The sequence below is a fragment of the Elgaria multicarinata genome, chromosome 1, assembly GCF_023053635.1.
Source record: "Elgaria multicarinata webbii isolate HBS135686 ecotype San Diego chromosome 1, rElgMul1.1.pri, whole genome shotgun sequence".
In the NCBI taxonomy this organism is placed as follows: Eukaryota; Metazoa; Chordata; class Lepidosauria; order Squamata; family Anguidae; genus Elgaria; species Elgaria multicarinata.
This window is the reverse complement of record NC_086171.1, coordinates 152,300,177-152,325,268: the sequence shown is the minus strand read 5'-3', so window position 1 is coordinate 152,325,268 and position 25,092 is coordinate 152,300,177. Positions and strand designations below refer to the sequence as shown.

Here is a 25,092-nt window from a genome sequence, read left to right as displayed (position 1 = left end):
AGGCTGGGAAAACTTCACCTGTTGGATTTCTACCTCATGTTTCTGCAAGAAACTATAGTTTGGGGTTTACATTCTGAACAGAACCAGGCCTGTCAAAAGAAACATAAGGGCACTGTGCTCTCCCTGGCTACTTTCTTGAATTAATTCTTCTGTCTTCCACTGCATGAGTGGCTTTTAAAAAGGGGGGAGGGTAGTGTCAGTCAGAACTAAAGGAAGTCACTTTGGAAGCCCCACCCCCTTGCTCACTTTTCACCCTGGTCACCTTGCTCAGCCAGTAGACCTGATCCCACCACCCACTCTGTGAATGGCTTGGATAGTTCAAGTGCTGCAAGGTATACGAGATGATGAAAGGGGAAGGTACATGGGTCTTTTTGTTGCGGGAAGAAAACTAGACTGTGCAAGAGTGACAAAGTTAGATGGAAGGATTTGAATGATTGGTTGAGTAGCTGGGGAACAGTTAGGAAAAGGGTCTATTTGGTGCCGTATCAGCATTTCTGTGTAAAAGAACGAGACAGAAAGAATGTAAGGGCAGTGAAGCATGACCAGGAATCGTGTTGCAATGTTTGTTAAGTCAGCTTTTAGCTTATGTGTGCTACTATGCTTGGGTCTTTCTGTATGTATTGATAGCGTGTGGTGGTGATGTGCACAAACGTGCCTGCTTTTGTCTCTATATGGGAAAGGTTCATGTATATCTGTGCAAGTGTGCATATGTAGGGGTCCTGCCCAGAGTGTGGCAAAGATTTGACTTGTCTTTGGTAAACTGTATATCAGTCTTCCGCAATCTGGTGCTCTCCAGAGATTTTGGACTCCAACTTCTATTGGCTCCGACCAGCAGGACCAACAAGTATATTGGATGGGGGATGATGGGATTTGCAGTCCAACACTTCTGGAGGGAGTCAGAAGTGTTGGGGAAGGTGACCTAGAACATCTTAAAGCACATTGACCATGGGCAATGGTCAGGGATGATGAGAGTTTTAGTCATAAATATCTGGAGGACACCAGGTTGGGGAGGGTGGGTCTATATATACTTGTCAGAAGGGAAACTGCAGGTGAAGCAAGACAGACAGTCATTGATGCTCTGGAGCCAGGTGTTAGGTTGGGGTGAGAGAAAGGGGGAGTGGCATTGGCAGGGGAGTCAGTGAGCAGTGGCAAACTTCCTTGGGGAAGCAATGCAGCATTAATAGGATTTCAGTCTCCATTGCACATTTATTTATTTATTTATATATAGAGAGTTGTATTTATATCTCACCGTATTTCCATCTTGGAATTCAAGATGCCTACATGGAGTTCCCAGGTGGCCTCCTATCCAGGCACTGACTAGTGCCAGACCTGCTTAGCTTCAGCAAGGTGGCTGTCTTGAGTGCTTTTTGACCATGTCCTGGAAACTTTATATGCCAGGATAGCTACAAACTCTTATGTGGCTGTTTTTGTTGTTGTTGTTGTTATCACTGCTTTGCTGCAGATAACCACCACTATCCCTTTCTTTCACTATTAGAAGAGCTTCCCCCATTTTTTAGATGGGATCCTTTTCCTTGTACTTTTTATTCAGTTATTTCACTATCCAAACCAGGCAAGATATGAATTAACTCTCTTACTTCATTAAATCAATGTATATAGCAATTACCTTGATCTTATTTTACTTAGGATGAAGCTGTTACTTTAGCTTAAAAGATATCTACTTATTATGTGCGTCGCCTGCCTTAATTTTGCACTATGAAATGAAATTGTTCTGTCTTGCATTATGTTGGTAGGGGATTGCACAATTACATTTTGGAGTGTGGCCAAAACTATTTAAAACTTTAGCTGGCAGCTAGAGATGACCCGGGGGGGGGGGGGAATCTTTCGACTTTTCTACAGAAAGGTAACCACGAAAAGAGGGGAATGAAAAGCCTATTTGGGAATTGGGTCTACTTCAGAGGAAGATTAAAATATGGAATATGTATCTTTATTTAGTTAAAATGTAGGAAAGCATGCTTCCCCTCCATGAGGGCCTCTATCCCTATGAGACATTTTACATTCCTTTTCAAATTTCTATCACTGGCTTGCAGATTATTATTTTTTTAGGTTATATTTTAACTAACTCAGTCCCTCTGCGGTGAATAAAGCAAAAAGCCTTATTCACCACGGTTAAAGGGAAAAATAATGAAGGGGGTGGGAAGAGGCATGAGAGAGGTTTATAAAAATGTGTGTGGTATGGAAAAAGTGGAAAGGGGACTTTTTCTTCCTGTCATGATATTGTATCCCAGGGTTATCCAATGAAATTAATTGCCAGTTGATTCCAGTGGACAAAAGCAGTGGTGTAGTGATAACTTTTGACGTGGAGGTGATTATCATGGGAGGCCCCATAGCCATGCTATTTGGAGTTTGCTGCCATGCAGTCTGGTGACAGCCACTAGTTTAGACAGCTTTAAAAGCATTTCTATTTTAGGGGGAAATCATGTTGCCTTACCGGAGCTGCTTCCTTGAGTGATTGTGATGGGCTCCATTACATGGGCAGACAGTGGCAACCACGTGGTTTAAATTGCCAACCCCATGGTTTGTAATTGAAAACTTCCCCTCCTTTTGGTGCTTGCAGCCTTGAATGGCACAGCACCATCTAGTGGCTGTTTTATAGTACAACTTTGACTTTAGATGCTGGGAAAACCCACACTATTTTCTTAGAGCGAGATTTCCAGAGGAAGGAGCAGGAGAGATCCTGGAATTTGATGATGTTATCTAAAGGACCCGCAAACGTCCATGAGTGGCCAATCATGAACATGCCATACATGTTATACATGGCTTAGATGAATTAATAGAGGATAGGACTCTCCCTGGCTTCATAGCCCTACTCAATGGGATCAGCAACAAAATGTTGCACTGTATTCCTGAGTCCTCCAGCCCAGCCTTCCCCAGCCTGGTGCCTTACAGGTGAAACTCCCATAATTCCCAGACAATGGCCATGCTGGCCGGGAATTATGAATGTTGAAGTCCAACACATCTGGAGAACAAAGGGGTTGGGGAAGGCTGTTCTATGCAGTTTGAAACAGGAGTCTTTTAATGTTGTTTGAGCCTCTCAAGTGTGGGTGGGGATGGGAAGAGAACCTTCAAAAAGGAGGAAGGAAAATCACCACCTCTTCTCCTTTCCCTTCCACTTCCCCATGGCTATATAGTGGCAGGGCAGGGATGAGGCTGGGAGATGTTCTGTGTCCTCCTGAAACACCCCCACATAGTGCAAAGATGGGGGATTCTTTACCCTGAGGACAGACCTCTTCCCCACCCTAATCCCCTCTCCAGTATACCTAAGTACATATCATTTCCCTCTTTCTCTCTCTCCTGTCCCCCGGCACTCAGTTGACTACCTCTTGCTGGCAAACAAGAGAAGGAGAAGGCTATCTGGTTGGCCACTATGCGAGAAGAAGATGCTTGCCTAGATGGACCTTTGGTCTGATCCAGTGGGGCTGCGCTTCTGTTCTTCTGGTGATTTGACATCATCCTGTTTGGTTCCCATTCTCCTTTGATTAATGTTTCATGGAATAGATCTTAGTTCTGCCTGGGGAATGTGAACTTTTCTATAGTTTTTCATCCGTAGTACAGGGCTACTCTTGTAGTGCATATCAGAGAGAATACATGCAATTCTATTGGTTAATTCTCCCACTCCTCTTGCCTGAAAGCCAATAAGCTGATCTGCATTTGTATTCCTCAGTGAATCATTCTCTAACATAGCAGTGCTGCGTGCCCTTCTGCAGTGGACTTATCCAGGCATCAACTTTGACTTTTAAAATAAGTTTATAGCTATTCAGGAAATACACAAGGAACTGGACTATGTTTCATCAAATGGTGGTTGTAGCACATACAGTTTAGCTTCATGGGATTAAATTAGCTGGCCTTCACAGTGCTTCTGCACTTATCTTTTAGGATCACCAAACCCTGTCCACTGATCTGCTTCCAGAATTCTTGAAGGTGCTTTCCACCATGATCCATGAATGGTTGAAGCAGGATAAAATTGATCTTCATGTTGTCCTTGCTGTGGCCTGTGGCTCATCTGCGGTGTTATTGGCATTGAGATGGATGGGCCAGAAAAAGATCAAAAAACAAATAGAAGAGGCAAGAAGGAAGAGAGACCATGGATTGGGACAAATGGAAATAGCTGTTCAGGAGTTTAAAATGCAGGTATACATCTCTTAAATGTACTTGCATGCATGTGGTGTTCTCACCACAGGCTTCAGTTGTTCACAAGAGCTGAAATAATTATTAGATGGCAAAAGAGAATTTCAGAGAATAAACTGTCATTTAGTATTCTCACATTTTGATTGTTGGCATTCCCTGAAGTTCTGGGAATTTTAAAGATTTTACAAGGGGTACTTGCAAAATTGGAAATTAAAAAGTCAGAGACTTATGGACAGCAAAATTCAGAGCAAATCACTCTAACATAATCATCATGTGCCCAAATTCAGTCTCTTACATAATACTCAATATTAGCTTGCTTTCAGAGTCAGTCATAGGACTCGCATGACTCCTGCATGAACCTGCCTAGATTTTATATCCTGGCAAGGAAGATACAACAGGCTTGGATGCAAACAACCTGTTTCTTTCTTCAACTTTTGTTTCTTGCTGTTTCTGGTTCCTTTTTCTCCTCCTGGCATGTCGCCTTTCTCTCCACCCCTCCCACTTTCAGCTCAGGTCTGATAGGGACAAACCTATGAAAAACGAACTGGGAACATATTTCAGCTATAAGGATAAAATACTGGGTGTTAAGATCTTACTTTGAGGCCCTTCTTTGGATCCCCATCAACCACCTTGCCTTTAGGGGTGGTAACCCCTGGGAGGACATTCCAAAATTGGGGGGGGGGGGCACCACCGAGAAGGTCTTCTCCCTTGTTGCCATCTTCCAAACCTCTCCTGGAAGAGGCCTCAGATGATGGTTGTAGTGTATGGGTAGGTTCATATCAGGAGAGAGGGGCAACCAAAGGCTGAGAAATGCCACTGGTACTCTGCAGAGTCCATGGGAATTGTTATGCTGCATGCTCTCCTTACAGAACCCCAAGATGCAAACTGCTCCCATCCTTTCTCTGCCTCTGGCAGAGCTGGCTGAGAAGCTGAAAGAAGGCTCCTTGTCTCCAGAAAGTGTCCTTTACACCTATATGGAGAAGGTGAGAAGTATGGCCGGGCTGGCTGGGGATGATGGGAATTTTAGTCCAACACTTCTGGAGGGCACCGAGATGGGAAAGGTTTATTTAATTTGTGCCTCCAGAAAAATACACGCATTCAAGGTAGCTTAAACATTTGAACAAAATACCATACTATGCAATATAAATTATTAAGGTAAAACTTGCACAAACATTTCTACACTAGTTTAGTAGAATTTTTTTTTCAGAATTAGGAACATCTGATTTAGTCTTGTCTCCTGACTTCCTTGAGATTCATTTTCAGGTCTAAAGTACAGATTTTCTAAGTCATTAACTCGTCTAACTCACAATCACTGAACCTCTCTCTCTCACACACACAGTAAGTGCCATTACTTTGCAAGGCTATGACTAAATATTTACCCATCCTGAGAAAAAACAGGATAGCCAGGATGTACTAACTGAGCTCCATCAGATGAGCGTTTTATTGCACACTTGTTACTGGCCACTCACAGATTTTTCAGGTTCCTCTCACATCATCTGACTCCTGCACACCTCCTGCCCCTTCTAGCCTTCTTTGTGACAAAAAATACCCCAGTAAGACCAGTTTATTTTAAAGATGGAAGTTGCAGCTATCTCCCGCTGTGTGCAGGAGAAGCAATTTGATCAAAACGGCCCACTGAATGGGTCACGTGTAAGCCGTTTACTTCCTCTTTCAGAAGAGGAAGTAATGAGGGACAAACGCGCAGGCATAGAAGCGATGGTAAGCAAACACGATTTCCCCCTATATGATTATGCAGGTTATTTGATTCTTGGATATATGCATGTAGAATTGAATATGAGCTAATCCTTTGGCTAGAATATAGCCCTTCCTCCTTCAGACCAAGTATTGAATTAATTTGGTCACAGGCACACAACACCCACTTCCAAAGAAAGTCACTTCTTCAAATTTCTGGATATTACATTTACACAATGTGTCTTGATTAGATAGTCTAGGTATTCCTACAGGATTGAGAACATTTTTTTCCCAAGGGGTTGGCTTAACACAGAACAAGAATAGAGATAAGACACTGCTAGATGCGACGTACTAGACGCTGGGAGATGGGTTTGAGAAGCTACTTTGAATTCAGGCATTTGCAGGATGCAAAACACTATATAAAACGGTTATGTCATTGTGTTGCTAATTAATTAATATTGTGAACCACTAAGAGATTTTACTATACTCAGTGGTATATAAATGCCATAAATAAATAAATAATTCTCCACCTTGTTTACCCTAATTTTCACTCAATAGGCTTTAGCAGTCACCCAGGAGGTGAATTGTGTGCGTCATTTTATTCCAGAATGTGAACAACACCTCCAGGAGTTGAAGAAACAGAAGCAAAAGGGCTTGCTGTATGGCATACCTGTCAGTATCAAGGACCACATTGGATGCAAGGTAAGTCCGTTTCTATGAGTCCCACAGTGTTCATCTAGAGTTAGGTGCAGATCTACCAAAGCATCCCTACTAAGGGCTTAATCAATGCACAACTGGGCATGTGGTATAGTCCTCTCATACAACTGTATGACTTAAGAGAATATTACTCTGGCAGCAAATTTGGAGGGCATTCAAGAAAGCTTTGCAAGGGATCAGCTACAGTATATTAATATGGTGAGTGTGCTAATATTATGAAAAAGGGGCAAGAGGTAATATGTCTTCTATTGCGCCAACTTCTTTTGGTATGCAAAAGATCTCTATTAGACATACTTGGCTGGGTCACCATCCCTTTTAAGCTTCTCCTTAATGTTTGCTCACTTGTCTGGAAAAATGACATTCAACAAGCTTCCTTCACTTCTAGGGCCACTTATCAACATGTGGCTTTGTTCAGTTGCTCAGCACTCTGGATGAAGAGGATAGTGTGTTGGTCCAGGTGTTAAAGAGGCAAGGAGCAAATCCCTTTGTGCTCACCAATGTCCCACAATCCTTAATGAAGTAAGTTACTATAATTAGTTCAATGCATGTTCCTTTTCTCTACTGTTGCAAATATCAACCTGGTCTACAGAATCAATCACGTCTGACTTCTGCCTTTTTAAAAATTCAGATTTGTTTCAGTTTTGCATTGGCCTCAAAATGTCCGATTAGAAACATAGGCTAGTATCCAACGTTCTCCCAGTGCTAGCACTAAATGAGGTTGCAAAACCAGTGGTTGCACAAGCGTAACTAGTGCTTGCTAGTGAAACAGGGGAAAGTGGCAATTTGCCACCAAAGTTCAGCAGTGCAATGGCAAAAGCCCCCCTTTTTGCTGCAGTATTTCAGTGCTGGATCACTCACACTAACAAGTGTTAGTTACATTGCACAAGTGTTTGTTTATACAAGTACATCATTGGACACTACTCACTATTTTGAGTTTCAGTGATGGTATGAGGCAGGTGAATAAGTACCGAGGAAGCACAGGCTTCAACCACACATCTTCAATCATGAGACCCCTCATCAGGACTGCAACCTGGTTTGCTATGAGATGTCTGTGCTGACTGGTGGTATACTGATGCAGTTTCAGCAGGGCTGGCCTATATCATTCTTCCTTGTTGTATATGGAGAGCACTATCAAGGAAGTGCCAGAGCATCACAGCAGTCACTGATAGCCTTAATTCTCTTAGATAGTTAGCACTCAAGTCAAGGTGTCAGAACTCAAAATACATCACTTCCAGTTGTGCCCAGCAGACAATAAAGAGCTAGTGCGGAACGTCTCAAAGCAGTGTGATGTGATCTCAGGAGCTCATTTTTGGGGGGATTTCCAAGTTTAATGTCAGTTACAGCAACAGTACATAACACTCTTGAAGGGTCACTCTGTATGAAATGCAATGTTGGGCATTTCCTACCATGTAAGTTAAGGGTAGGCAACCTGGTGCCTTCCAGATGTTTTGTTCTACAAATCTGATAAGCACCCAGGAGAAGGGAGTGTGGTCATCTGGAGAACCTCGGAAGGGTGAATTTGGCCTGAAGTTTTGCACCCCTGGATTAAGGCAATTAGAGTGAAAACATCTGGAGGGCACTAGGTTGCCAACCCCTAGACTGCAATAATAATAATAATAATAATAATAATAATAATAATAATAATATAAGATGATGATGATGAAGAAGAATATAAGAAGAGCCCTGCTGGATCAGACCAAGGGTCCATCTAGTCCAGCACTCTGTTCATACAGTGGCCAACCAGTTGTTGACCAGGGTCCCATAAGCAGAACACAGTGCAATAGCACCCTCCCACCATGTTCCCAGCAACTGATGCACACAGGCTTACTGCCTCTGCTACTGGAGGCTGTACTTAGCCATCAGCGCTAGTAGCCATTGATAGTCTTCTCCTCCTTCTCCTTTATCTACCCCCTTTTAAAGCCATCCAAATTGGTGGCCATCACTACACATTGTAGTAGTGATTCCCATAGTTTAACAATGTGCTATGTGAAGAAGTACTTCCTTTTATCTGTCCTGAATTGTCCACTAATCAGCTTCTAATCTTATTACATCATCATCAGTATAGGGTGTTAGGAATTTCAGTGTTACTTTGTTAGGATCACAGACCTCTCATTCTAACAAACCAATCCAAAGAAGTTCCACTGAGTTCAATAGATTTGTGTTTGTTTGTTTTTACTAAATGTGTTGAGGATTGCGTTTGAAGAAATGAAGGATTCTCCAATCTATTCTCTCTGGTCTACTTTCTGGAGAAATAAACTGCTGTGCTTCTGTCACTTTGTAGTTACGATTGCAGCAACCCCATTTTTGGCCAGACAGTAAATCCCCTGGATCATGGGCGAAGCCCTGGTGGTTCATCTGGAGGGGAAGGTGCTCTAATTGCTGGAGGAGGGTCTATCCTGGGATTTGGATCAGACATAGGTGGAAGTATTCGCCTGCCCTCCAGCTTCTGTGGTATTTGTGGACTGAAGCCAACAACTGGTAGGCTGAGGTATGTACTGAAACTATCACCAACTGCGCAAGCAACTGGCTTCTTTAAAGAAGTATAGAATCAAAGGCTTGGAAGGAGCCTCAAAGGACATCTAGCCCGACTCCATGTTATACAAAAGATTTGCTGTTGCAGCATCCCTGATACATGGGCATCCAGCCTCAGTTTAAAACCTCATGGAAAGTCTTGCACACAAAGGAAATATTTGGGGACAGTGGGGGCTGGGGGCTCCGATGTCAGTGTGGTGGTGAATCCGCTCTGGGTTTCAGTCAGAACCTTGCTCTGCATTTTGCTGGCATGCTGCAAGTTGTAGGGCTTTTTCTGTCTAAATATGCATAGGATTGCTCACAATTGCTCTAGCTATGAAAAGGGACTGAATTAAGAATTGTGACAAGCCCCAGTCATCTCTTTTCTTTCTAAAAATAGACGTTTACTATGCATATTTGTCAAAGGGACATCAATTTCACCTTTTGAGTGTTAAATCACCAGCCTGCTTATAGATGGTTTCCTTTTATTTGCATACATTTGCTGCTAATATGTGCTGCCTCCTCTTGAGAAACACCTTCTGGTGACAATCTGGTTCAGTGATAGTGAACTGATTTTTTTTAAGGACACAGGAAGAGATTAGATTGTGGCTCATTTTGCAATGCAACATACATGTATCTTTGCTGTCAGTAGAGTAAAACCTCGGATGGTTTGTCAATTATTTCCCCATTACTTGAGATTAATTTCTCAACTTAATGTATGTAAAAGAGCATTTTCTTAAAAGAAGAAAAGGTTATATTAGTCTTCTATTCCATGCATGGCTTTTAGTTCCAAAAAGCCTGAGAGAAAAAACTTTTCAGCATTGCTTTCATGTCTGTCAAAGAGCACCTTTGGGTCAAATAGCAGCCGGGAGCAATGTTCTGCAGGAAACCAGTGTGGGATCAAAACTCTGCAGCTACTTTTTTCTTCAAAAGCAAAGCAGCCAGCTTAAACAGGCTTTTTAGTAAAGTCTTTTTAGAAAAGTCATCATAAGGTCTCGTTTGAGTGAGAATCTGGTTGGCGTCCTCTATGATGAAACCTTTTGTAAATTATCAAATTTATTTATTTTTATCAGCAACATGTTTTTACATTTCTCTGTTCTACAGTCATTCAGGAGTAAAGGGCCCTATTGATGGAATATGCTCAGGTAAATGATCCCCTCTTTTTCTGTCCAATGTGGGAAAGAAGTGAGAGATTTAGCTTTGACTGAATGTAAAAGGTTCCTTGTCTAGTCTGAGGCAGGCCGGACATTGGGTGGACGGTGGCTGAAATTCAAACTTCAGCAAGAAATTTGATGGAAGAAGAGATGAACATTTAATCCACTTTCAGCTTGTGGGCCAACTTCAATTTCAGAGAATCTCTTGAGTGCTGCATTCCAATGGTAAATGGAGACAAAGGTGTGATGCAAAAATACAAAAAGATACCAGCATATTTTAGCTTAGTGCCACTAACTGAGCCACTAGGAGAGGAATTCCACCCTTTTAGAATTGTGAGGGTGGGGAGTGCATTGTGGGGGTGGGGAGGAGCTTCAGCTATTGGGCGGTATAAAAATGTAATAAATAAAATAATAAATAAATGCTGGGACACCACTAGATAATTGGAATTGGGGAAAGGGGTGGGGCTAGGGGAAGGAGGTGTGGCTATCTAGGGCACTCTAGAGAGTCAGATTTGGCCCCTGGGATTGAAGTTCTGTACCCCTTATTTAAACAGTGCTCACCCACAACATTCTCAGCTTGAAATATACTTTGCTGTTCACCAGCAAGCCAAAGCAAGGTATCAGCTCTCACTTTCCCTTTTCCCCAAGCTTCAGTTGGCCTCATCACCTGCTCTTTGTTCCTCCTTCATTCATCCTTTGCCTTAATAATGCAAAAGTTTTACAAACAGCTATGAAACTCCTTTGGATATCAGGATGCATTCTGTATTACTGCATGTTTGACAACACTGCATCCCATTGGTTGCATTATATGTGTGTGCACATGTCCATCTTCTCCTTTCAATTAAAGTTACGGAAACAGTGACTCCGATGGCAAGGGATGTGGACAGCCTAGTTCTGTGCATGAAGGCGCTCTTATGTGATGACATGTTCCAGCTGGACGCCACCGTGCCACCTATGCCATTCAACGAGAAGGTAGTTCGAAACTCTGTGTGTAGTTTATTCCTTTGCAGGACCATCCCCAGACCTATTGACCCTGCAGTTGCAGACACTGTTGCTGAATTTGGTGGCCATTGCAAGAGTTCTTGCAGAGAGTGGGAAAGAGGAAGCTGCCTTATGCAGAGTCTGACTATGGGTCCATCTAGTCCAGTATTGTTGGCACTGACTGGTAGGAGCTCTCCAGAGTTTTAGGCAAGATTCTTTGCCAGCCCTAGTAATGTGAAGGTAAAATCTTATAGCCCTTAAACCAGGGCAGGATCTACACTACTGCTTTAAAGCGCTTTATAACAGTTTTGACAACTGTTGGGGCCCAGGACACACTCCATATACAGTTTTCAAAACATTTTCAAAGTGCTTTAAAGCGCTTTAAAGCAGTAGTGTAGATCCCCCTCTCCAGTTAGGCTGCACACAGGTAGGGTAGAACTAGCCCCTAGGGGGACCTCTTCTTCCTCCCACCATTGTGAGTGGTACATGACATGGAGATGTGAGAGAGGGGCTTCTTGGTTGTGGCACCCATTGATGGAATGGCTTCTTCCTGGAGGCCTGGTTGGTGCCAGTTTCGTTTTGGTGCTGAATCAAAACCTGGCTCTTTACACATTTTTTTTTAGTGTGTATGTATGTTCGCTAGGTTTATGTTGGGTTTGGGGTTTTTGTTACAGTTTTATTATTTTTGTGTCAAATTGTTTTTGCTGAGTTCTTTGGATATAGGGTGGGTTAGAAATATTTCAATGAATACAGGGAGGGAGAGCAATCCTATAGCCCATAGACAGACTTTGAGGGGTGGGGCATAAGATAATTCGGATTCCTGGAGCTGAAGAGGGAGACAGGGCCCTGACTGGATCCAGGAATCTACGCTCCCCTCCCCCTTGCAGCCGGCATGGAGAGAACCATGTTGGCTGCCTCTCCAAGGTCCCAAAGGGTAAAGGGGTTGTGCCGTGGGCAGGGAGGGGACTGGGGAAGCTGGGATATGATGTATCCTAAAAACTTCCCAGCCTCTTTCCATCCCCAGCTAGACAGGTGAAAAAGGCTGTCTAGCCAAAATGCAGAGTGCAGAGTCGAATACTTTCTCTGCCACTCCTCCCACTCTGCATAGGATGCCACAGGACTGCACCCTAAATAGACACACAGACAGATACATGAATAAAATAAATCAGATACTGTAAGAGACATGGATCTGCCATTGCTGCTCTATCTCTTTCTATCCCCACCTCTCCTCCTCATACTGTGTTCTACTACACAGCCCTGTTGTGAGAAGTTGGCTGCATTGGCAGTTTACTTCCATTCCTGAAGAGGGAAGAAGGGCTTACACAAGTGACGTGTAAGAAATTAATACAGATTTGAGGAGAGAGAGAGAGAGAGAGAGAGAGAGATGTGAATGGACAACATGAGGTTGTAACCAAAAATGGCAACTCACATGTCAAGTAATGCAAGAACAAGACATTGTATCATCATGGTTATGCTCTCACTCAACACTGGATATTGTGGGGGTGGGGGAGGTGGGGGTGGCAGCAGGGAAAATGCACAATGTGGTCACATCACATGTGTTTCCATTACTACATGTTACAAAGTAGAGGAGGAACTTACATTTATATTTCACTTTTCCTACGCTAAGCATCTGCAGCATACACGGCTTCCTCCGAACCGATCCCTTGGAAGACACCATCTCCTTTAAACATAGTGTCTGACCCATGGCCACCCTGTAAGCCTTCATGGCTGAGGGGGGTTTGAATTTGAATTTTCCCAGGCTTAGTCTGACATTATAACAAGCATATTATAGTGGCTATGAGATTGTTGTTTTGGTTGGTTGCCTCTGTGATCCTTGTCAAATTCCACTCATAGACCCTGTTCCGACAACACAATAAGCCATGGTGTTTAAGCATTTTGAGCTAAACATTGTGGCTTAGCGTGTCATGTGTACCATTCCTAACCACGATGGCTACATAACCATGGTTTAAACATACTCACTAACCATTTGCTGCAAAAGGGTTAGTGACCTAACCATGGCTTAGCGTGTCATCTGAACAGGCCCATAGTATGTGAGCAGAATAACACCAACAATCTGAGTGTCATAGACTGGTTCCACAGCTATTCCTTTACTGATGGTAGTAATTCAAAGTTCTCTCTTTCTTTCTAGATATACTCAAGTTGTACACCCCTCCGGATAGGGTACTATGACACTGATGGCTATTTCTTGCTCCCTCCCTGCATGAGGAGGGCTGTGCATCAAACCAGGAAGCTTCTCGAGGAAGCTGGTCATACGGTGTGTACATTTGGTATTGTTGCTATTTGCAATCCAATTGCTCTTCAAGGCCCAAGAAAGACTGTTGGTTATGTTTATACAGCACATTCAATGCAGTGCTAGAGGGTAAACACAGACTAGATGATATCTGGGCAGAAGATATTCACTCCAGAGAATGCTCTGCCTGCAGAGAAGGATTAAGCTTTCTCTAAAAATCTGGAAAAGGTCTTCATTGTTTTAATCTGAGCAGCGACAACTAATAGCAGCTTTGGAGAAGGGGGCAATTTTTATTGGGACTGCAGCACTGGTCAAAATCCTCCCTCCCTGTGCTCTGTGGCAGTAATCTTGATCTGTATCTGGGGCTGACCCAAGACATTTTGCTGCTTCAGGCAGGATGGCAAATCTTCCCCACCCCCACATTCGAGGTGCATCTACCCAAGGCTGCCTAATTTATTTTGGTATCTGAGGCAGAAAATCCACACATGCCACTCCTTGGGAGTAAAAATACGAGCATAATAAAATAATTAGCAAACAATTTTCTGCCTTTTCATGTTACCCAAAATCAGCTGCCTGAAGCATCTGCCTCACTCTGCCTCATGGTAGGGGCGGCCCTGGTCTGTCTGTCTCTTACACACATAAACCTTGGTGGCTTTTAAACCAAAAAGAAATGAACTTGTTTAACCTCAGTCTTTTGCACACATGAGCTTGGAGTATGTGCAAAGGACTGTGCCCCTTCTGTTGTGAGCAAAGAGATGCTCGTGCATCCGTACTGAAGACTAGGTGGGGGGAACTTTTCAGCACTTTCCCACCTGCTGTTTGTCTGTTCAAAATTGCTTTCCCTGCTGAAAGTTAAAAGATAGCGGTTCCTGTATCTTGTACTCCTCATGGAGAAAAGTAAATTTTTTTTGGTGTGTGTATAAACAGCAAACAGGGAAAGCATTGATCCACACACCCCACTGGGGAGCAGACATTTAGGAAGCGCTTGTGAATGACACTTCCTATCCATTAGTTGGCATCTTGGTGGCTGACTGAACAACCCTTTCTTTGCAGCTGGTTCCCTTCACCCCACCTTCGGTGGACTATGTCAGTGATGAACTTTTTCTCAGAGGACTTTTTGCTGATGGAGGCTCAACCCTGTTGGCCATGTTGTAAGTAATGATGAACCTTAAATGGCAGTTCAAGGAAGGTGCAGGGATGGAAGAAGGGCGTCCATCCAATAAGGCCATTCAAAGTAAACTCTGAAGTCACCAGAATGTTTCCCTTGTTTTCCAGGGAGCTTTGACTGGGGCATGATTCACACTACTGCTTTAAAGCGCTTTATAACAGTTTTGACAACTGTTGGGGGCCAGGGCACACTCCATATACAGTTGTCAAAACTCTTCTAAAGGGCTTTAAGTGCTTTAAAGCAGTAGTGTAGATCCTGCCTGGGTTCTGACATTTGCCAGGCAGTGAGAAGCTTACTGTGGAAAAGAATTAGCATGAGTGTACCTTCCCTCCACCACGTATCTAGAACAATGTGTGACACAGACGTCCATTCATGTGATTTCCTCTTCCCTATATTTTTGACAGGGAAGAATAATGCTCATTGGGTGGATGCTCTCCATGTAAAGTACCTGCTTCATATGTTGTTTTTAGTTGCATGCTGGAGTAGAGGGACAACCACGCTCCTCCTGCTGCTCATCCACACACCTGTCACCACCCAGAAAATGTCTGCACCAGCACTGTGTGTGGGAAGTTCTGTTGCAGTTATCTGGCCGTTAGAATACTTATGTGACTAACACATATTTTAAGCATAGGCAACTTCTTTGAACTATGAGAAGATAACCTTCCCTTCCCAACAGATCAAGGATCTAGCTAATCTAGCATTCTGTTTTTCACAGTGACCATGTTTGTTGTTATTTCACAAATTTATATACTACTTTCCAACAAAATTGTCAAAGCAGTGAACATAATGACAACATCAACACTAAAGGATAACAATAAAATACAACGATTAAATAAAATATCCCTCTGGAAAGGCCACATGCAAACCTTCAAGGCAATAGCTGTCTCCCACTAATGTTTCTCAGCATCTTGGAAGCTGCATATATTCATCAGGACTAGCAGCCATTGATTGTGTCATCCTCCATGAATTTGTCTAATCCCTTTTTAAAGCCATCTAAGTAACTTCCTGTGGCAGCGAGTTCCATAGGTTATGCTAGAATTTTTTTTATGAGAAATTATTGGTGCTAAGTACAAAAGAATTGGACTGTCCTTTCTTTCTCTCTCTCTCTCTCTCTCTCTCTCTCTCTCTCTCTCTCTGTTGCCTCTCAGTAAAAGAGACATAGTGGATCCTGGCTTGAAACCCCAGGTGTATTGCCTAAGAATTCCAAATTTGCTGAAGAAAGTTTTGGCTAAGATCGTCAAGCCCTGGGTGAGTTTTAGACTTCTTTTAAGTTTATGATTTATACTACGAGTCATGTTTTCTTCCTCCAGAGAGAAGTTTTAAAATTAATTGGAATGTTTGTTTTATATTTTGTGTGTAAAATAGGATATGAACCGTATTTGCCATTTATATGTGTTTCTTGAAAGGGTGTGGCCTGATTGCTGTCAGCAGCTGAGTGGGCCTCATTCTGCCTCCTAGCTGAGCAGAGCAGAGAAGAAGAGCTGCCCCAGCTAAACTAGAAGCTAGCAAAGGAAGCCAGCTCCCAGAGAGCGAGCGATCGGAGCGAGCGAACAGGAGTTTGTCAGGGGAGGTCAAGGGAGAGTCCCTAAAAATAAAATTAAACAATATTGGTTTGATTCTAGTTTCCACGATTGGCCAGCCATCTGAATGCACTCTGTGGAGTGAGGTAAGTGTGCCAACATATTCTTAGAAATGTATAGAAATGAGGCCGTTGCTAGATGTAAGGGATGGCGGCCTCATGGCTGCAGTCTCCAGTTTCTCACAGAACTGGATTTTCCATTTGCTCAAAGTCAATCAGTGATGTCCTGCCTTGAGCTAACATGACTAAGATGCTTATTGTGCCGCAGGTATTAATATTACCAGATAAGATTTTGAAAATCAGGTACCCTTTACAAGTGTTATGCTCTAGCTAATGTGTGGAATCATCTCTAAAATTAGTTATGATCTGGCCAACCTCAAGCTTGTCTTGTTTTGGATTCATATGGTCTTTTTAGCTCGGTAGTCCTCGACATGTTAATATATTCAAATAAGTATTACTATTTTTAATTATTATTTATTAAATTTCTCTGGGAGAAATCCTAGGGTCCCCAGGAGAGCTGAGATATTTTGGATTTCCTCTCCAAAAGCTGTAGACACTCCTACAACTTTGATAACCAAGGCCTCCGCTGCTCCCCACCCCTTTCCCCTCACAGCCACCGCAGAAAGAACTATGGTACCTGCTTTCTGAGGTCACAAAAGCAATCTTGGATGCAGTGAAGACTGGTGGCTCTGATTTTGATGAGGCTGTGATTTCATTTTGGGTCTCAGTCAGAACCCATCAAAACTCTAAAGGAGCTATTCAACCAGCCCTCTTTGAGGATATGGTTCAGCACATTGGATAGCTCCTCTAGAGATCTGGCTGGTTCTCGATGAAACCCAGAATGGAATCAGAGCCTCACCAAAGCCGGAGTCATGACATTCCGTTGCTTGGGTGGCCTCATAGAGGTCAAAAAGGGGGCATTCTGGTGGGAGCGAAGGGGAGAGGCCAGGATCAGCTCTATCCTGTGTCCTCTCCAGCCCCTCCCCTTCCCCCGGCAGCATGTCTCTTCTAGATGGGCTGAGAGACCTGTCTAGAGGAAAAGGAAGATGGAGAGATGAAAATCAACTCCAGCATTCCTCTTGCACTGCTGGGTGCAGGATGCTTGTTGCCTCCAAATTTGGAGGGTTTTTCCCCTAGCAGGTGACAATCCCATAGAGCTGCTTCCTTAGACCCCTTTCTCAGAAAAAAGACTCAACAGGAATTAAAACTTTTTTAAAAATTACAACAATTTTAAACAACTAAAACCAATTAACAATAAAACACCAAGACCCAATAAAACAACTATTTATGTGTTGTATGTTTCAGGTCTGTGAAGAACCTGTGGGAGCACCACAAGAAAGTGGCGGTAAAAAGTTTTTTTGGGGTGCAAATAAAAAAGCAATGCTTAATCTGTTCTGAGAAATCAGCTACTTCGAGAATTGAGATATATGAATTTCTCTCCAATGGCTGCAACCCATTTTAAGGGCTGTTCTATTTCTGCTCCTCAGTGTGAATAATTATGGCCACAGTATACGTCCCAGATCTCTGTGAATTTTGTGCCATAAAAATCTAAAATGGACCGATGAAACCACTAAACCTGCAAGGAAACACAAGTTCTCTGCGAAATTAAAAATTTCTAAGCATACTTCAAATGCATAATTGTGGCTGTAGAACTGGGATTTGGGCCCCACTAGAAGTATTTTTTTTTACAAGATGCAAATGAGCCGTAAGTCTGGTTGACTGGCTTCATGAAGTCTGTGGGGTTGCACCTTTTCTTCAAGAGTCTACTGCAGCCTTCCCCAGCCTGCTGCCTTCCAAGTGAGCGGCCAAGCTGACTGTGAATGATGGGAGCTGCAGTCCAACACATCTGCAGGATACTAGGTTGGCCTATCATGTTAGTTTTACAGTCTAGGAGTGAGCAACTTGTGGCCATACAGATGTTTTAGCCTATGATTTTCATCATCCCTCACCTTTGGCTATGCTGGTTAGGGCTGATGGGAATCCTAGGCCAAAATATATGCAAAGCCACAGGTTGTTCATAGAAGAGTACCAACATAGTAGAGTACCAAGCCTAGAGGTGTGGTTTAAATTAACCTGTGACCCAGAATTTGCTTTGTGTTTCCTAAACAAGAAAATAACTAGTTGCCTTAAGAATTTGTTAAAAGGCAAGATGTAAATGTCCAAAATAGACAATAAATTAGGTGAAACATGCAATTCTGACATAAGTGGAACTGTACACATCCTGGTCTCATATCGTATGCACTGCCATAGATTCAGTGTTTAAAAGAAAACTGGTGGTTTATTCCCACATGAATCCTAAAAATACAGTCTGGTGCTACCAGAACGTTGATGATATCTAGCGCTCTCTCCTTTTTATCAGGTTCTTTTATCTCAATGCTTTCTCAGTTGCCTGGCTGTGGTTGAGAACTTGATAACAGTCTACTACATTGAAACTTAATCTGGACAAGACTGAAATAAGGACCAGCGGGCCTTGGTGCATGTGGATGCATCTGGGTTGTGGTAGTGGCCAGGGGTACTTTACACCAATTTTGCCCAGTGAGAGGAAGGCCTTGTGGCCATAATTGCTTAATCATTTCTGTGCATGGTCTGCGCTTGATAACAGTTTGATGACTTCAGCAGGTGCAGCGCAGCTCACCTCCTGGCAGGGAAGGTGCATATTACACCAGCAAACGGATGTCAGTTAGTGGCAACTGTGTTGCCTACTGGGCTAATTCAACGCATTTGTTATGACCGAGAGGTTGCAATCCTATACCCACCTACTTGAGAGTAAGCTGTATTGAATTCTGTGGGACTTCCTTCTGAGAAGATGTATATGGGCTTTCTCCGATGATGTCTTTAATGGCTAGGCCCAAAGTGCCTGAGAGACTTATATAGGGATCTGCCTTCTCACATTCACAGTGAGCAATAGCTGATTCGTTTTCAAGGGATGCATCATACATATCTTAGTGGCAGCAAGGGGAAAAAAGAAGTGCGTTGGAGCAGTGGTACTTGCTATAAATGGATCGTGTTCATCGTATCCTTATCAGACAGCAACCTCTGCACAGTTTCAAACCTTTTTGTAACTGCTCACCTAGACTTGGTCAATTATTTTTCTAACTGCTGTTGCACTCCACACTCAGGCTTATCATAAGAAGTTTGTTGACCAATGGAGGAAATGTGAACTTGATGTTGTCCTATGTCCAGTTCTGGGCCCTGCGTTTACTCTTGGATATCCTGGAAAAATACTGGGTAAGGTTCACATTTTCTGGGTATGTTTCTTTCAATCACATAAAAAAAGCACGATAAAGGGACTGTTCAGATAACATGCTAAGACATGTTTAGGCTGCTAACCCCTTTGCAGCAAATGGTTAGTGAGCACATTTAAATTATGGTTATGTAGCCACAATGGTTAAGAGTGGTTCGCACGATGTGCTAAGTCATGGTTCATACAACACGCTAAATCATAATGTTTAGCTCAAAATGCTTAACCACTGTGGCTTAGTGTGTCATCTGAACAGGGTCCATGTGTCAAGAACATCCATCATGGAACTAGTCCTTGAACTAGCATTGCTGCCAAAGCCAAACCTGTTTTTCTATATTCTATTGCAGGGTCTAAGAAACCTGGTGCCCTCCAGTTATGTATTGTACTGGAGGAGCGGTCTCAGAAGGTGGTGTTGGGGGACTTTTACTCCATGCTATGGCTGTTAGTCTGTGGGGTGCCACAAGGCTCCATTCTGTCCCCCATGTATTTTAACATCTATATGAAGCCCAAGTGGCTGTGCTGTCCAAGAGTGCATTTGTCCAGTTTAAGGCTGCAGCTGGCATGCCAACCTATCTGGAGAGGATGGATATCGCCCCATTTATCCATGCACTAGTGATATCTAGGCTAGACTACTATTGCTGCTGTTTTTATCTTGGTTGTGCTTTTATATTGTATTTTATATTATGGTTTTATACTATTGTTTTGTTTTGAATTGTCTTAAATTTGTAAACCGCCCAGAGAGCTTCAGCTATTGGGCAGTATAGAAATGCAATAAATAAATAGCTAAATAAAAAAAAATGTGCTGCACATGGGGCTGCCTTTGAAGATGGTCCATAAACTTCAGCTGGTGCAGAATGTGGGTGTTCGTGGGGGGAAAGCAATTTGGTATGAGCAGCAAGAAGGTTTTTGCTTTTGTGCTGCTCAGGCTACTCTGTGTTCTGACCCTGGTTCTACTATAATTTTGCTCTTGGCCTGCATCTTCCTTCCTGCACTACCTTTACAAATTCTGGAATCCTTCCAAATTAGTCTTGGGACAGATATCCTCTTGGGTTCATTAGCAAGTTTCCTGAAGTGTGCAAGACCTTGGGTATAATTGTAAAACCTTCTTCTGCAGTCAGGTCCTTAACGGAAATGGTTTAATGAAATGATGGCACTTACAGCCTTTTACATGGAGTCTTTTTGGCCAAATTACAGTTAGGAAGACATTCTTACTAGTGATGTCAATGGGTGTGGATGAGCAGGCAGAATTAAAGATTTAAGTGTTGGAGGGACAGGAAAAGAAGGCTAGAAGAAAAGGAGAGGAATGGAAATGAGCAGAGGGGAGGAGAAAAATGAGGAGCTGAATGTGGCTGATGCAAGGAAGTCATCTAAGGGTGTTTGCATGGGCAAAGAATAATCTTGACAGCATTGTGCAGTCTTCCCAGCTGAGTGCCCTCCAGATGTTTTGGGCATCAACTCCCATCAGCTCCAGCCAGATGGCCAACGGTTAGGAACGTGATAGCCCAAAATATCTGAAGGTCAATAGTTTGGGAAAGGGTGGTATTGTTTTTATCAGACAACAACCCTTGCACAGTTGGGCAGATGCTCCCATTAAGGCCTTATTGAAAATGGTCATGCTAAGCGAGGGATTTCTGGGGGATGCTGAAACAGAGCTGAGGATCCTATTTTGGGGGATTCCATGCCATTTCTAAGATTGTAACATTTCCAACTGCACTGGAAGAATGAACGGGGAAAATATATGCCTTACCAAAACTTAGTTATATGAGTAGATGCAGGGCTGTCGGTCCTGGAATTCCACCACACTGCTGCTGCTTCTGCACATTCTCCTTTTCAGCTGCTGTCTCATCTACCATGCTGTACAATGTTTTGAACTTCCCTGCTGGAGTTGTGCCAGTCACCACAGTTACTGAAGCTGATGAAGAAGAGCTGTGGCAGAACCAAGGACACTATGGTGACCCCTGGGATAAGAAATTGAAAAAGGTTTGCCTGAATTGAGGTGGAATTTCAGCCGAAAAGTGTCCCATTTCAGTGAATGGCAAACTCAGATTTTGATGTCAGCGTATGACCCCAAGATGTGGCATTTGATTTCAGAATCAAAGGTTGACATCACAATTTAAAATTGGCCTGTTTTTGTTGGATACGTGACATTGAACAATATTTAGTAATTTTACATTAACTTCATCTAAATGAAGCATTCAAATACTGATTGCTATAGCATGTCTGGGCTTTACTCTAGTACTGACATGTTATGCTGCCTCCACATCTCCCAGTAATGGCTTAGTTTAGGCACATGAATACTGTAATGTCAGCACATTCAGCATTTTCCTATTCCTCATAAGTGGCATCCAATCAAGTGGAGTGTGAATGGAGAAAAATGGAGCAGAAAGACATATCGTGTCACGCCCATGCTGTAATTAAACATTGCTGGGAGATGCGGAGAGAAGATGCAGGTTGGTAATGGGCATGTATTTAAGGCAGTGTCTAGTTGGGTCTTCAGTTGTCTGTCAAATGCTGGGTGCTACACGCTGATGACAAATGCATGCCATCTTTCAAGTACTGTCAAATGTTTATTACTTCTGCAAAATTTTGCTCTGCTAAATAGCCAATATTCAACCACCCAGAGGACTGTTGCAGAACGAATGCCAGGAATATTTGTAAACGAGTCTTCCAAATAATCACTTTTTGGAGGAAACTGGTTTTAGCTTTAGGTGGAATATTGTGAATGGTAAATACTAAGAATCAGGGCAACTGCTCTAAGATTCCAGAAGAGAGTTTCCTCCCCATCTTTTTTTTTAAGAAAAGGAAAGCTTTATACAACCTGATAGGAGACCTGAGACAAGATCTGCAGGTCTAATAGCAAAATTCAGGATTGTATTTATTTTTGTCACAAGGAAGGGGGTAAGTTACAGGTTTTTTCAGGCCAGAGCTACAATTTTTGAATCTCTGGATGTGCATTTGAACAACCGTTGTTACAACACAGATGGTTGTCAGAATCTATTTTTAAGCAGAAGACAAGGGATAATAGTGCAAGTATGTTGTTGTTCTGTGAACGTGACAGCCTTACTTACTCTGGTCATTGACTACAGTCAGGGCCAGTGTCAAGGCTAGGCATGGTCGGGCACATGACAAAGGCCCGCATCTCAGCAGGGATCCATGATGTCCTTGGAATGACTCCTCCTCTTCATCATGGCAACCTGCTTGTTCACTTGCCTGTGGCTCTGGCCCAGACAACCTTGGTGGTGAGATGGAGGAGCAGAAGATGCCACTGCCTACTTGCTCTCTGCCTGTCAAGCAAGCGAATGACGGCAGTGAAAATGGTGAGAAAGAGGAAGAGGGGCAATAGCAGCTGATGACCATGGTGGTGAGTAGGTAAACTCACTGAGGAAGGACCTTCCCTCGACCCTCAAAAACCTGGAGCCAGCACTGACTGCAGTTCAATGTCAGAGTAATCCTGATGATCCCTTTCCATGCAGGCACTCCTCAAAAGGTACTTTATCATTTCTCATGTCTTTACCCCTTCTTTTGGCCAATGGCCCAAGGTAGCAAGTATAGACCGAGATATACACATACACACACCAACCATTTCTCTCCAGGACCAAGACTGTATTATGGACCTCCTAGTTTGTAGGAGTGTGGAGTCTGTGGTCCTAATACTTACTTGGCAGCAATCCCAAATGGACACAGCTGGACTTATATCAGAACAAATGTTCGTAGGATCAGGCTGCAAGAGCCTAAAAAGCTTGACCTCCAGGAGTTGAGCATTCTCAGTGTGCTTTTTTCACTTCTCTTGTAGGCTGTGGAAGGTGCTGTGGGACTCCCTGTGGCAGTTCAGTGTGTGGCTTTACCCTGGCAGGAGGAATTATGCCTTCGATTCATGAAAGAGGTGGAGGTGCTGTCCCATGAAGGGAGGCAGAAAAAAGCTGCATGATCCTAACACCATTCTAAGGCCATTTGCCTTAGAAGGCAGCAGCTGTTTGCCTGACACATCAAGCAATCTCATCTGTCAAAAGAAGTGCACACATTTGGTTCCAGCATGTCCTTTGTCCCTATTGGAGGGAGAGTTTGGAATCTCTCCTTGGCCGGAATCATCAACTTCAGCAAATCAGCAAAGAATAATGTTTGTTGCAAACCAACTCTGTGAGGTTGTGCTTACTGCTTTTGCATTCTAGTGTTTCATATTGCGTGAGGGGGAAAGGGTGGCCATGTCTTCCACTGCCACATCCCCATCCCCACTGCCTTCTAAACATTACACAGGGAAGGGCTGAACTGAGGAGTTTGCTTTACTCCTATGGGTTCCCTGAGTGATTTAGAACACAATTTAGGTTCTAAGTCACTCAGGGGAGCCTACACGACTTGAGCACGTTCTCTGCTGCAGACTGATCCTGTCCAATGCAGGGAGGGCAATGGGGAGACAGAAGGGGTTGACAGAAGGGGTGGAGCCAAAAAGCATGATCTTTCCCCTCCCCTCACATGAGACAGAAAACCTGAACAGGGCTACAGCAGCCTTCCCCAACCTGGTGCCTTCCAATGGTTTTGGACTACAACTCCCAGCATTCCCGAACATGGGCCATGCTGCCTGAGGCTGATGGGAGTAGGAAGTTCAAAACATTGGAAGACGCTGGGCTGGGGAAGGCTGGGCTGCAGTGTGTGGCCCCTGTCTAGTATTCTAATATTTTTGTTCTTCATCCCCTAAGAATGTATTCCTACATCAGTGCGCCTTTTTTCTTTAAAAAAAAAAAGGGGGGGGGAGGAGAAAGACCTAGTTCACACAACACATGACAAGCCAGAGAATGGGTTGAGTGTGGGCTGTTGTTGAAAACATTAAACTTTACCCATTGCAACTATTAGAGCATTATCATTTTACTCCTATTTTCCCCCAGCAGTATGTTCCTGCCCATTGTAACCCAATGCACCATAACTTTAATGAAATGCATCTGGAATAGGTAACTGTTACCTTGACTATGCTAAGACAACCCTAGTAGTTAACTAGGGAGTCTAAAACTGTGCTACCTCATTTATTTATTTTATTTATTACATTTTTATACCACCCAATAGCCGAAGCTCTCTGGGCGGTTCACAAAATTTAAAACTACGAAGAGCATAATAAAACAACCAACAATCTTAAAACACAAATACAAAATACAATATAAAAAGCACAACCAGGATTAAACCACACAGCAGAAATTGATATAGGTTAAAATATGGCATTAAAACAGCAAAGTTTAAATTTAAGTTAAATTAGGAGTTAAAATACTGAGAAAATAAAAAGGTCTTCACCTCATTGTGTCATAACAAAGTATTAATCCTAGAAAATGGAGAAAATCACTAATTTGAAAAGAGGTTAATGTTTCATAGCCCTTTTTATTTCAGGAAATAAAAGAACAACTCCCATCAGCCCTGGCCTCTATGGCCGATTGTGAAGGATTGTGGAAGTTGTAGGCCAAAGCATCTGGTGGGCCACAAGTTGCCTAGCCTTATAAGATCTAGTTAGTAAGACTGAATTTTCTACTTCAGGCTGCCAATGATGGAGCACAAGTGAGACTAATGGCACAGAGGGAATAATGGAGAGAGGCAAGGAGGAAGCTAAGCTAGGGTGACCATATTTGGGAAACCAAAAAAGAGGACACCTAGTGTGTGTGTGGAGAAGCAGTT

General features: G+C 43.1%; 1 protein-coding gene across 1 annotated transcript; it reads left to right on the top strand.

Annotated features, from left to right (window-relative positions):
- The first annotated feature begins 3,899 nt into the window (after positions 1-3,899).
- LOC134393458 (vitamin D3 hydroxylase-associated protein-like) lies at positions 3,900-23,397 on the top strand. Its single transcript, XM_063118488.1, has 15 exons — positions 3,900-4,149; positions 5,016-5,129; positions 6,397-6,540; positions 6,941-7,074; positions 8,837-9,043; positions 10,171-10,211; positions 11,068-11,192; positions 13,351-13,476; positions 14,506-14,603; positions 15,769-15,868; positions 16,243-16,286; positions 17,505-17,544; positions 19,319-19,427; positions 21,275-21,420; positions 23,234-23,397. Exons 1-15 carry the CDS (start codon positions 3,952-3,954, stop codon positions 23,366-23,368), a joined length of 1,761 nt encoding a protein of 586 aa, XP_062974558.1. The 5' UTR covers positions 3,900-3,951; the 3' UTR covers positions 23,369-23,397.
- Positions 23,398-25,092: the final 1,695 nt, after the last annotated feature.

Bases quoted from the DNA above. Each gene is read 5' to 3' on its own strand.
- LOC134393458 (XM_063118488.1), top strand. From the start codon at position 3,952: ATGATCCATGAATGGTTGAAGCAGGATAAAATTGATCTTCATGTTGTC. The intron at 11,193-13,350 runs GTAGTTCGAAAC...CTTTCTTTCTAG, and splicing joins CTATGCCATTCAACGAGAAG to ATATACTCAAGTTGTACACC. The intron at 15,869-16,242 runs GTGAGTTTTAGA...GTTTGATTCTAG, and splicing joins CTAAGATCGTCAAGCCCTGG to TTTCCACGATTGGCCAGCCA.